This window comes from Caloenas nicobarica, chromosome 3 (genome assembly GCF_036013445.1).
Source record: "Caloenas nicobarica isolate bCalNic1 chromosome 3, bCalNic1.hap1, whole genome shotgun sequence".
Lineage (NCBI taxonomy): Eukaryota > Metazoa > Chordata > Aves > Columbiformes > Columbidae > Caloenas > Caloenas nicobarica.
In genome coordinates this window covers 86,901,239-86,914,550 of record NC_088247.1, presented here as the reverse complement: position 1 = coordinate 86,914,550, position 13,312 = coordinate 86,901,239, and the positions used below count along the sequence as shown (strand labels likewise).

The 13,312-nt window shown below is 37.0% G+C and overlaps 1 protein-coding gene across 6 annotated transcripts in view; it reads right to left on the bottom strand.

Annotated features, from left to right (window-relative positions):
• BIRC6 (baculoviral IAP repeat containing 6) overlaps positions 1–13,312 on the bottom strand; it is a 186,880-nt gene that overhangs the window by 148,741 nt on the left and 24,827 nt on the right. For all 6 annotated transcript variants that reach the window (XM_065632740.1, XM_065632741.1, XM_065632738.1 and 3 more), the window contains exons 9-11: positions 11,513–11,571; positions 8,861–10,255; positions 1,238–1,387 (exon numbers count right to left, since the gene is read on the bottom strand). In XM_065632740.1, the coding sequence (XP_065488812.1) occupies positions 1,238–1,387; positions 8,861–10,255; positions 11,513–11,571 (1,604 nt within the window). The remainder of the gene's footprint in view (positions 1–1,237; positions 1,388–8,860; positions 10,256–11,512; positions 11,572–13,312) is intronic.

Sequence of the window (13,312 nt, the reverse complement as noted above, 5' to 3'; positions counted from 1 at the left end):
TGAAATAGTCACAGCTACATGAATGGTTTATTGCCATTGTATCATTGCTTTATCTTCATGCTTTATATTATTTATTCTTGTATTTTACATTATAGGTCATCTGTTCCCAGTATATTCCTACTTCTGTACCAACAGACGCGACCAAAACCTCCAAACTCCAACCCAACTAAAATAGTTATGCTTTGTGTCTGTATCTTCAACAATTGCAGGTTAAAACAAAATGAAAAATGTAACAGTTTCACAGCTCTCTCATAAACAATTCCATTTAAAACTCGAACCAAGACTATAAATATACATACAGTTTAAAAGCCTCAGTATGACTCAAAACTTCCACTTAACCAGCAAAATTACGTTTGTTGTTAAGTTCGTAACAAGTTATCTTCACTAAAGCACCTTTGATGAGGGCTGAGAAAAGACTGAGAGGCCCACACAGGAGCTCCCATAACCTGCACACTCACTGCTCTCCCTTACAAGCAGGAGGAGCCGCTCACATTTTTCCCCTTTGAACTACCGTCTCACCCAACTCCTTATTGCACCTAAGTGAACCAGAATACCACCAAAGGCAGAAGACTGGTCAAGGGACTGGTGTCTGAGAACTGCAGTAAAGACAATACTTAAATGTAATGTTTGGGGTGAAAACAGGATTTGGACAGCTAGAAACAATTATTTTTTGCTGTCAAAGGGCAGACAACCTTTCCAGGAAGGAAACTAGTAGAATGACGGCAGAATTTGAGCATAGCTCGACCTAGACAAACTGCCAATGACAAAATTCCAAGAGTTCACGTGATATGCTTAATTTATCAACAGCAACTGCACTACTTGAACTACAGAGGGCATCAGTTTCACTGTGTGCAACGGAGACCTGTTGAATACATGTTTTTTTACAGTTTTATTAACTTTAAGGCAATTTTACATAACGAACACGTGATTTTAATTCCAAGTAAAGAGCTCAAACCTATTTAAACTATGAGAGAAGCTCAGTGTCTGCATAACTACCTGTTTTTCCCTGTCTGCCACACGTATACAAAAGGGGTTTTTTTGTATCAGGAACTGCTAAAGTGTTATACTTGTATGTAACCAGTAACAGTCATACAGCAACTACAGAACTCCAACTTCAGGCAGCAAAAAAAGTAGAAAGCAGCATGCTATTAACTCACTCAAAATCATCTTAATACGCAACTTCCAAAAACTACAAAAGCTTTTTTACCTACGAGACATTTAAATACATGCAATTTACCTGTAATGCCTGGACTAGAAGGGTTAGATAAGGGCTTGGTGCCTTCTGATGACTGTTCTACACTTTTGGAAAGGGATCCATCTACAAGTATATCAGCTTCATCTATGTCATCGCAGGTCCCTCCAATCTGAAGGAAATGAAGCTCCCCACCTAAAATCATCACAGACAACAAAAGAAGAAAGTTTAGACAGGCATACTGCTAAACTGAACTCAGAAGACAGGCTTGAAGTGCTACACAATTATGACAGTAATTATGCAGGACCTGAAACCAGTAAGATTATACAGGAATACTCAATTTGCTTCACTACTAGAATTTTTTTCAGGGTAAATGCAAACCAGAAATACAAAAATACTGACTCCAGTTGTAAATGGCAACAAAGAAAAAACATATTACGGGGAAGGGGGGTTAAAAAGGAATTAACTAATGAAACCTCAATAGAAACCCAAAATCATAACCTTATGACACTTTCCGTAATCCAAATCATACTTTTAAACAGAAAATATTCCATTATGTCAACTGAAGGCCTACACTACCTCATTTGTACAGGTTCTATAAATTTCCTTTTAAAGTTCAGTATTCGAGAATTGAAAAATCACTTCCCCACTGAACTCGCCTAAGGCGCTTTTCACATTATTTCATCAAACCTGGAATTACAACACTGAAGAGGTCAACAGACAAAAGAGCAAGTACAAAATTTTCAATGGACACAATGTCTTGCTGGAAGCTTGAAATATCCAAGAAAGTTGCCCATTATTCATCACTACTGATATATCTACAGGAATTCTGTCATTTCGAGAGAAGTCACTGAGAAGGAATGCTCAATTTTACATAAAGTTAGGGGAAGGGCTGTTAACAGTTTCAGAAGTTACAAAAATCCTAATCAGCAGGATTCAAATAGAGAGGAAAATCCTAAGGTAGGCGTTCCATGGTTTTTCTGAAAATTGATTACAGACTGTCTGTCCTTCAGGATCCAGCATTAGGTCAAACCCTGTTATGCAAATTATCCAAGTAATCTGAAACAAACGAACTTGAGATAATATATGTAATAAAAACCCAAGATAAAAGCACAACCAGGAGGTACACATTCTGAATTGTGAGGGGTGAGAGAGGTAAAACAGAGCGATAGAGAGGCGCGGCGCAGCAGAAAGCGAGCGTCTGAGAGGCACAGAGCAAAGACGACAGAAGACGTGAGAGACACAGAGAGAGCTGGCACGGGTCTTTTCTGGATCTCAATAGGAAAGGACGGACAACAAATGGCTTAATAAAATAGTTGTTTCAACAGGACAGAATAAAGAGAGGAAAATAATAGCTCAAATGACCAAAAGGGAAGAACCTCTCCATGGACAGGATCTGTGAAGTGTGCTGTGGGAAAATCCACCCAGGGTCTGGGTGATGCTGCACAACAGCAGGGCTCCCAGCATCTGAAGGGATGTGAGATTTTGTCGCTATCTTTATTTCTCATCTTATCTATCTTATTAAAACAGCTACTTCATTAAGCCATTAACCCATTTGTTGGTGGGGCCGTTCTCACTAAGATCCAGCAAGAAGCCTTCACCACCCCTCTCTCAGCCGCAACCCACCCATCTCCAGTGCAGAACAGCACATCCCAAGTAGATACCAAGAGTGCAGGGGAAAAAAATAGCTCTAACGAATAACACTTGAAATTAAACAGCTCACAAATGAGCAAACCCTCATGCAATGGAAGTTCAACATGCTGACGTGCACTATCTGCCAGTTTTACAGCTCACAGCACGAGAAACACTGCAGAGCTTCAGAAAGTTGTAGGTTTTTCTAAGGAAAAGTTATGCCAAGTTCTCACTTATTCTGTAGATGGTTTGGTACAGTTAAGTTTTAAAGAAACAAAACCTTGCTTCTCATACCAAGTCTGTGAACTTCTGTCCGTAATTAACAGCAGTAAAAAACATCCTTACCATTTTATCCATACTACAAGAGATAATCACAATCCCTGTTTTCCTGAAAGACTCCATCCAGCACTTCTCCAAGAAAAATTCTGTGCTAAACTTGAGATCTCACTTCCTCCCCTATCTGTTTTTAAAAAGCTCCTATAAAGAAGTTTATCATGAACTTCAGTTATACAGTATTAGCCTATAAATTTATTAGTGCATATGCACGCTTTCCAAAACCTGTCAGGTGGCTTTCCTTCTGTATGACAAAGGTGGAATTTGTTCTCCTAGAACATCCAAAGACGACCTTCTAAAGATGCATGCTTAATTATTTGTTTCAAAGATACCATAGTTGCTATAGTCAAGTGCCAGGGAAAAAAAACAAAAACAAAAACAAAAACAACCAAACAAACCAAAAAAACCTGTGCAAAAGTTAATGCTGCCCTTTTATTTTCTTTGGTGATACTACTGGTTCATGGTACGCACTACTAGGTTGAAACAGTGACCACTGACTTTGTGTTCACTAAGTAAATCAGAAGTCAGAAGAGAATTGGAAACTAGCATCATTATACTTCCAGAAGACAACAGGTAACACACACAAAACATTGTTAATTTAATTCTGAATTGTATTTAAAATCTGTAATTCATTTGAACTCAAGAACCTGGTGGGTTATACAAACAGAACATAAGAATCATAAATCCATCCAAATAAATCCCAAGCTTCCTTCTGGCAAAACAGTTACTGGTTCCAGGAAAGCAGCATTTGCACAAGTTAGGGAACGTGTCAGAGACTTGGCCTGAATGTATCCTGTACTCTGGCAGGAGTCAGAAAGAGTGACAGACACAATTGTCGACAGCAAATCACAACACAAGGACACAGCTGAACAATACCTGAATAGTCAAAGCCATTAAGAAAACAAAGCCATAGCAGAGGAAACCAGACAACTTATAGTCCTCCTCATCTCACCACTCGGTTGCACAGCAAGGGTTAGCTCTAAACATACTAGTTCAGAACACTTGAAAAATGTCCTCAAGAAAGCTCCCCCAAAGCCTCACTCCAGCAGAATCGAGACTATTCTTGGAGATTTCAGCTGCAAAATTCCATCCCAGCTTAAGAAAAAATAGAATGCAATTGAATAGGGACAAGTGAAAGTTACTATGCCTAGCAAGAAATAATTAAATACACTATTATGGGATGAAGAAAAATCAGTTAGCCAGCAGTTCTGTAAAAGAGGCTCTTGTGAGTCAGAAGATAAACCTGATTCAATTTCCTGCTCAGAAGTGCAAACATCCCACTGTGTATACACACACATGTTATGTACAGACTGCAGAGCTGCTAAGAAATTCTTCTGTTCCATTCAAAGACATCTGTAGGATTACTGTACCTGGTTTTGTGTATCCCATTAAGAAACACGTGTACTAACTTGAGCAGGTCTTTTGGGACGGGAGAGGAAGGGGTTTTCTTCTTTGAAAGCTCCTGATGAAAGTTTAAAAGGACTGGAAATACTCAGCTAAAGAAAATAAATGGTTGGAGGAGGACAGTACCTAAATAAACTCTGTCTTCCCCTCCTTTTCTGAAGCAATCTCTTTGCCATGTTATAAAGGATAGTAATTACTCCAATCTGCAAAGATGATACAAGCTAAACACTAGGGAAAAAAGATCATCATCAAGGACAGCATGCAGTAGAAAAAAATTGCATGAGTAGGCTGTTATATCTCCATGTTGAAGATCTTCAAAAACAGGCTGATCTTTTAGCATGACTTCCAGCACTAATTCTGATGTGGAAAAAACTCGAGCTCTCCCCAATCCCATTAGATGCCATTGCCTATGAAGGCAGAAAACTGAAAACATTGATTCCTGAACTTCGAATACACCAGTATGCAAGGCTGACAAGGCCTAATGACATGGAAGAGACAAGAAAGACATCCAAACAAAACCAGAAAAAAAGCTACAGAGAATAATTAACACACTATGTACAACTCAAGAGCAATAAATCTGTTATAATTGAAAGACACAAGATTTAGGGGAATCCATTCTCAAATGTATGAAAGTGCCATCCAGTTCTGCCAGACTTGCAACATGAAATATTAGCACAGATAATTCACTTTCAACATATCTAACTCAAGTCTGAAAAAAACCAAACACAACACCAAAAAAACCCACAACATTTTCTCCAGCAAAGAGGAGTGACTAGAAAATCTCTTGTTACAATGTTAACACTGCAGGCAAGAATTTAAGAGAATCATGTATATAGTAAAGAACATTAAAAGAAAAAATAATCACATACAGACACCTAAAGAAAAAAGTGCTTATAAATGAAAGTGTAAAACAATCAATAAGATACAAATGTACATGATGGGTTACATTCAGTGTTGGTGGTCTTCTTTTACAGCTTCCAACTATGACTAATTCAGAAACAGATAATATCCAGAAGAAGTCAGCTACTGTGATCTTGGAATTGCTACGTGTGAGAGGCTGATTATGGAACTTCAATTGGAGCTGGGTCTTTTTGTCTGTTGGCTCTGAAGCAATGTACGCAGAAAAGAGAACTGCTAGAGCGAAAAAGCACTGGGGTTCTTCTTATGGTGAAAAGAAAGAGAAAACCTTATTTCGTGCCCTGCTTCTACCCAAACTACTTCCAAATAATAATTAAGCTGAAAATATAACTAAATCGATGTAAGGAACTACAGTTTCAGGTGAGCACAATCCAGGAACTCTTCACTCACTAGAAGGAACTCAAGCACTCAAACAGATCACACAAATCTAACACCTACTCAATCAGTTTGGCAGGAAAATATGTGCCTCATCGCACTACCATCAACATTTCCACTTGTAGCATTTGTTTAAAAGACCACCTCACTTTCCTACTTGATAATATTTCTTCAGAGAGCTTCAGACACTGAAGTTTGTAACTTGGCAAGGGAGAAGATCAGCAGCAGTGAAGGACAGAAAACTGTCAATTCTTAATGATCTTTAAAAAATACTCCTAGAGACACAAGTATGCACAATCTTCAAAACTGCCAAAATGAAATACAAGCAGAGATTTACACCTTTATGTAAGATAAAAAGAAACACTTCAGATACATCAATTTTTCCACCTCATTCCATATTATAAAGCAAAGTTCAACAAAATTGCCTGACTGGCAAACACAGCTGAGAAGCTAAACTAAGGAAGCAACCAAAACAACTCCCCCCCTAAAAAAAAAAAAAAAAAAAAAAAAAAAGTAGAATGTGTACTATTGACCATTTTCTTAAGTAATTTTTGCTAGGACTGTAATTTAAAAAAAGAAATATAATTAGATGAAAACTGAGATATAAGGAGGGCAGTGACAAATGTAGCTCTGGAAACTTATGTATCCAAAACAAACTATATCCAAGTCCTCTTAAACACCAGACAATAGGCTTCAAATATCAAAAAAACACCCTAGAGTTGTAACCCTATACCTGTCAGCCTACTGTATAGTTTTATAATCAAGAAGTTACTTATTTTGGATGCTACAAAAGCAGAATCTAAGCTGTTTTATACTAATGACACAAGACAAAACATTTTAAACCCCCATATGATAACACACAAAGCACTACTAAGAAGGATATTAATTATAGTCTACCTTGGCCAAGAGGAAGAGAAGAAAGCAAAATACAGAGATTAAACTCTACTATGTCTGCTTAACAGAAAAAAAAACTTTCAGACATTAAAGTACCTTTTTGCCTACTCCCACCATCCAAGCCAGTAAACAGGTAAGAATTTACTGCTCAGCTAATATTCTTTGATAGTTTTCCAACTACATCCAAGCATTTCCAGGGCATGTAAGTTCCAAATCTTCTACTTAACATTTTCACTCTTGTCTTTGCACTAGAAGCTACTTGCTAGAAGGAATAATGTTGAATACGTCAGTGATTATAGCTGTTCTACTTTCAACACCTATCTTTCTAATGCTGTCAGACTACAGGCACCATTCCTTATGTGGTTGTAAATATAGAGGAGCAAACACCTGAAAACAATTTTGGAAGAAGCCTAAGAACACTGCATTTAAGAAAACAATAAAAAATAAAAGAAAATAAAAATCTTCAGCTGCCTAGCAGATAAGCAAGCAATTCTGCCCACTTAAAGCAGAAAGATTAAAGGATGATTACGATTCAACACAAAAAAAAAAAATACACAAAACCTATTCCTTACATCAAGTTATTCAAATGTACAATAAGACATAGGATAAAAAAAGTCAGGCTTTCTGATTTGCTTTTACTTTTAGCATTCCTGAATTTTATGCAATACAGTTATTTATAAACATTTAAGATAAAGTCATTCTTTACAAAGCCTCATATTTTGGCATTAACATTAGGACTCTGAGGCTTCAGATGTATCTAGTATCAAATCCTGAAATCCAGACTTCTAGGGGACATTGGTCCCTAAATATTTATTATGGCTTTGGACTTCATTTCCCAAAGGTAAGAAAAATTATACCAAAAGAAGTAACTGAAATGTTCAAAAAGAAACAGAAATTGAAAGCTTCTAAAGACATTTAAACAATGAAAATAATGAATTCTGAAGTTCATTCTAATTTGGTTGCAGAGCAGAAAAATCAAGATCCAAATAGAGATGCAGTGGGTGTACATGAAAAATAAGAATAACCAATAGATAAGAAAAAACTGAAGAGTTATCAAAGTACCATATCCAAAAGACTTGATGGCAGAGGGATACAGAAAAAAAAAAAAATCCCAGCCATCTTAAAGGCAGGAAGAACAAAAGAAATCACAGCAAAGATACTTATAAATTACTATATGGATATTTTAACACTTTCAGAGGAAAAAATACAGAGATATTTACTGAAAAAGTAGAATGATGTGCTTGTCTATTATGAGGAAGATGAGGTATTCTCCAGTCAGTAACATAGGTGCTGGTTATCTAGGCAGAAGAGACAAATACTCCTACACACACAGAATAAACGCTCCCAACTCAACAGACCAGCACTCAAAGTCCCAAAACAGGTTTAGATAGCACCAAATGCTACAAGCACATAGTGACCATATGCACAAACACTGGATGGGAAAGTAGTGTGTATAGCAACAAGATGCCCTTTAATTTTTATCATCAATCTTAAAACACAAGAAAGACAGAAGAGATTTGATGTTAGAAAAAAAGATCAGTAGTAGTATAATTCTGTAGAAAAACACCTTAGCGAGGTTTTTTTTTTTTTTAATGAGACTGTGGTTTGATCAGTGAAGTATAGGTAAAAACATTATGACATGGATATGATATACTAACAGTTTTCAAAGGCAATTAAACTCACAGCTGGAGTTCTGTTTTTACTAGGAAAAAGCATGCACTATTAAATAAAGCTAAAACAGTGTAATAGACACCCTCTTGAATATCACCAATTAGAGACAGGAGACATTTTTCTGAACTGTGGATCTCTAGCACAGAAATCATTACATACAAGAACTACTTTTATTTGGTTTGGATTTAAGAAAATTTCTGCCTCTACAAGAACAAATTTGCCAGTATACTGGACACACCCAAGAGTTACTTCCATTTAAAAATTAAAATCTACATTTAAGATGAGGAATTAACTGGAGTCTATGTCCCTAGAACAGCATTAAACTACACAGAATTTCAATGGAATCTACCTATTTTGAAATGCAGACTCTAACATTCTATAATATAATCAAAATACAGTCAAATCAAGCATTAAAAAGATTTTTTTAAAGGAAGGTCTTACCTTTCGTGCATGCACATAATCTGTCTGTGCCCGAACAGTATATCACAGAGACAAACATATCTGGTTCCTCAGTGCCCTCTTTTTTAGGTGGCTCCACTTTGGCCAGAATTTCAAAGTTCGAAAGATCTAGTATTTTTACATATCCTCCCTGAGTAGTTATTACCAGGTGCCCAAGAGTAGAGATCTCAGATCTTCTCTCTCTCCCACTGCCATTTTTAGAAGTTAACTGTATTTCCTCTACAGGCTCCTCACAGTCATCCTCTCGGTTATCCAATATATCTGGTGGGAGCAAAATCATTGAGGTAATTGTGTCTTGGGGGTCTTTGATATGCTGGATTTTTACTGGTTCCTCCTCTAGAGTAACTATTCTAGTGGCATAATTCATCTTATAAAGCACTAGGTATCCACCACTAACGCTTCTCTGTTCAGGTTGAATTATTAAAGGTGTTGGTACATCTGCTGGTGAGTCATGTTGGATTACATCAATACTCGTGCCATTCATTACAGCAAGACTTGATTCTAGTTCCCCCTTCCTTCTATTACATAGTGCTGAGTTTAATTTATTTAAATTATTCAAGGCCTCTACTTGATTTATTGCACTCAGAGATTCGACAGGACAAGTCCTCAGTCCTACTAACAAATGAACTCCATCTGCACAAGGAGTGATCGAATCTACACACAAGTTCTCCTCCTCTGCAAACTTTGGCAGACGCAGGCACTGAACCAAAGTCCCAGGCTTGGGAACCATTGAGCTCCACTTGTCCGAGTCCGGAGAAGTTAGGGTGGCTGCAGCATCTGCAAACTGCTGAATGTAAGTCACCGGGGGATCCTGTAACAGCAACTGCTCCTGACTGTCCAGCTCCATCTCAATGATCTGTGGAACTGTGAAACCATCATCGTGTATACTTTTACTCATAATATTGTTCATCTGTGAAAAGAGTTTTCCTGCTTTTTCATCAGACTCCTTAATGCTGTATAGCAGCAATACAGGTAAAGTCCTCCTTACCAGAGGGGAATTCAGTTCTGAATTAGTGCAGGATTCATTGTCAGTTGATCCCTGTTCCGAGACACTCTCACCTCGAGTCCTACTTAACCCATCCAGTGACCTCTGAGAGTTAGTGCTAACAGGAGAGGTAGCAGGTGATTTGTAGGTTAACAGACCTCCAGCTAATAAACAAGGAAAGGGAATGTTGTGTTGTTCTAGATGTTTTTCCTTCATCTTTTCACTCTTACAGTTGGCCAAACAGGGATTTGCCCCAAGTTCTTCTAGATCCTTAACTGTGTCTTCCAGAACATTTGCAACAATTTCCCACTGAAGCTTTTCAGGTTGCTGAAGAATACTGAGAGCTGTTATATCAAGGCTAACTTCCATAGTTTCTTTTTGTGATGTATGCCCTTTAAAACAAAAATGTTTAACATTACATATGTTCAAAATAAAGGAATTATATTGCATTTATTATGGACTTACCCTTATATTAAGCAAAAAGTCCCTGCACTACCGTTTCAACATGTTAAAACGTTCCACGTATTCCAGATTTGATAGTCAAGAAACAATAAGAGGCCCAGAAACATTCCTTCCACAGAGACTTACAGTTCTCCTAATTTTATCATCAAGAGTAAAAGTAGGGAGAACAGGATATTAGCCTCTGTAACAAGTCTCCCAGTAAACAGCATCATCTTTCTACCAATTATTCTACTTAGGCTAGACCACCATACTGAAATCCAAATAATCTAATCAACTCAATTAATGTTCTGCCATATTTTATTCCCCTTCCTTCCTAGACAATCCAGTACCATTAAAAATCTGCAATTCTGCAGATTTGTTCTCCAATCTTAGTTGAAAAACAAGTCATTTTACTCTAAAACTTGATACTTCCCACCATTAACAGACCACCTAATAGAAACAACTCCAAGCTATTATAAAACAAAACACAGTAAAAGCTTGAAAGACATAGTGTGATCAAATTAAACAAGACTGCAAGAATAACAATGAATCAGAAGACTTCAGCTAAGTAATATACATTTAAAAGATTACAAAGGACATCGTACAAACCCAGATTAAGAGGTGATTTAAGCATAAATGACAGAGAACCATCTTTGCCAACACTTTTGTCGAAAAATTTCCTTTTTACATCTCAAGTCTATTTCCTTGTGTTTATGCACATCCACACGTTCTTTTTTTCCTAACTTGCTGATCTGTACTCAAAGATGTAAAACAGATTATGGAAAATAAGCACGTAATCCTCTCTCCTATAAAAATTTCTGATTCAACCTCTAAGAAAACAACCAAGATACAGGAACTCTCTCTGGCAATCCCCTGAATTTAAAGGGTTTTGTACAGCTGTAATTTGTTCCCATTCTCAGTAAGTTCTTTTAACTTGGTTTGCATGTTTTATTGACAGCAAGATAAGCAATGCTTGTTGTCAAATAAGACATTTAATAACCAACAAAGTAGGGTTTTTCTTTTCTCCTGTTTGCAATCCCTCCACCACACGGTGACTTAAAGATCAACAGTGCTTTCAAGATCAATCTTTTCCCTTTCTTCTAATACAGTGAATATAATATCATTGGTTTTGACAGAACATTTTTACAAGTCTGAGAACAATTCCCCTCCTGACCTCTAAACTATTACACGGAATAGATACAACGTACCTGTCACAGATTCTGATCTGGAATGCTCTTCACTGTCTGAATCCTCCAGTAGGTCATCACTGAAAAAAAATAATGCATGAATGATACCATGTACACGGTAGCTGCATTCGTATTTTTAATGATTTTTTTTGTAATATAGTAAAAAATGCAATGTGTATTGTAATGCCATTTCTTTCAGTCAACATTGTACATCCATTGATGAGTTGGTCACACACATTAACAAAATAAAGACATTTTCCTCCATCATCAAAAACAGTAGACCAGCTTTCCATTTACCCCATTCTACTATTGTATTCTCAACAATTCAGACATAAATGGAATTAAAATGAAAGCCAAGTAAAACAATACCAACCAAACAAAACCTCTAAAACCGATGCCACCTTCTTCAAAGTTCCTCAAAATAGTATCTGAAAGGTGGAGCTGCCAGACTGGTCTTCAATTCTATCAAGGAAATTTTGTAGCTAGTACACAAAGGGTCTACAAACCCTAACGTGTGTTGCTTTGAAAAATACTATGAGATGAATCATTTTTTCATAAAAGCAGATTCCATTCAAGATACTTCTTCAAGAGAAATAGGCCCTTCAGTAGTTCTAAGAACATATGAAGATTTTACACACCTGGCTTTTCCAATATAAGAAAAAATTTCCTATTACAGGCACCTTACAGACAGGAAGGACAGTAATGCCTTTGCAGCTTCAGGTATAACTGCTCACAGTACAAAGTCAGATCCCCAAATTTCATCAAACTGGATGCTTCCTCCTCATGCCCAAGAAATAGATTTTTTTGGCTCAAACCTGATCGACCTTCACAACAATTCAATACTTCAATTCTCAGCCAGCTTCCCCTTGAGTGGGAAAGTAAAAGTAAATTTCATGTAGATTAAGTGAAGTGAAAGATGCTTAGTCTAAGCAGTTTGATCGTACTGATGGTACTGTCTCTTAACCAGCTCTTAAAATTGGCTTAATTCTTTAACTCTCAAGGAGTTTACAGCCCTAAAGCTACAGCAGAAGTCTAGGCCCCAGCAGCTGTTAGGTCTCACACTCTGATGTTGCCCTTTGTTTCTACACAGCCTCTTCAGAAGAGCAAGCTTCATATTTGCTCTGGAGTGCTGTGGAAATCACACCAAGCTTAAAACCAAAGATTTACTTTCCTGTGCGTGTAGCAGTACTGTTATTTTCTGGGATGCTGAAGTTTAAGAAGAAACATTCAGAAAACTAGCAAGACTCCCCAAACACCTTTGTGCTGAGTTTTTCAACAATTATTCACTCTTTTGCTTGAGTTTCAGTAGAATGAGAAAGGAGTTTCCAGTAACAGACTGTAAGAAGCATAAATGAAAGAATACTGCTTTTTCTCACATGGGACTTTCTAAGCTTTAGCTTATTTAAAAGCTTGTGACACGACTATCTAATTGCTTAGAGTCTGTATGCATGTGTTAAAGCTAAAAAATGAAAGCAATTCCTAGCACACCTACATAATTTATTTTCATAGAATCATAGAATCACAGAATAGTTTGGCTTGGAAGGGACCTTCAAAGGTCATCTAGTCCAGAAATTACAGAGAAGCAATCAAAGCAAAGCAAGTTCCGTAAGTCCATGAGTAGCCTTTACTTTCAAAACCTGAAATGCGTAATTCATTACTAAAATGAAAAGCTATTCCAAAATTTATATTGCTTTCTTTTTTTTTTTCTCTGCCTCTGTAACATCAGGTCATGGCAGCAATGAGATTTAATATCTCTCTGTTAGTGGAGAATAAAAACTGAAACAGTAGGAATAAAATGGAATTGGCTTTAAAGACAGAAAT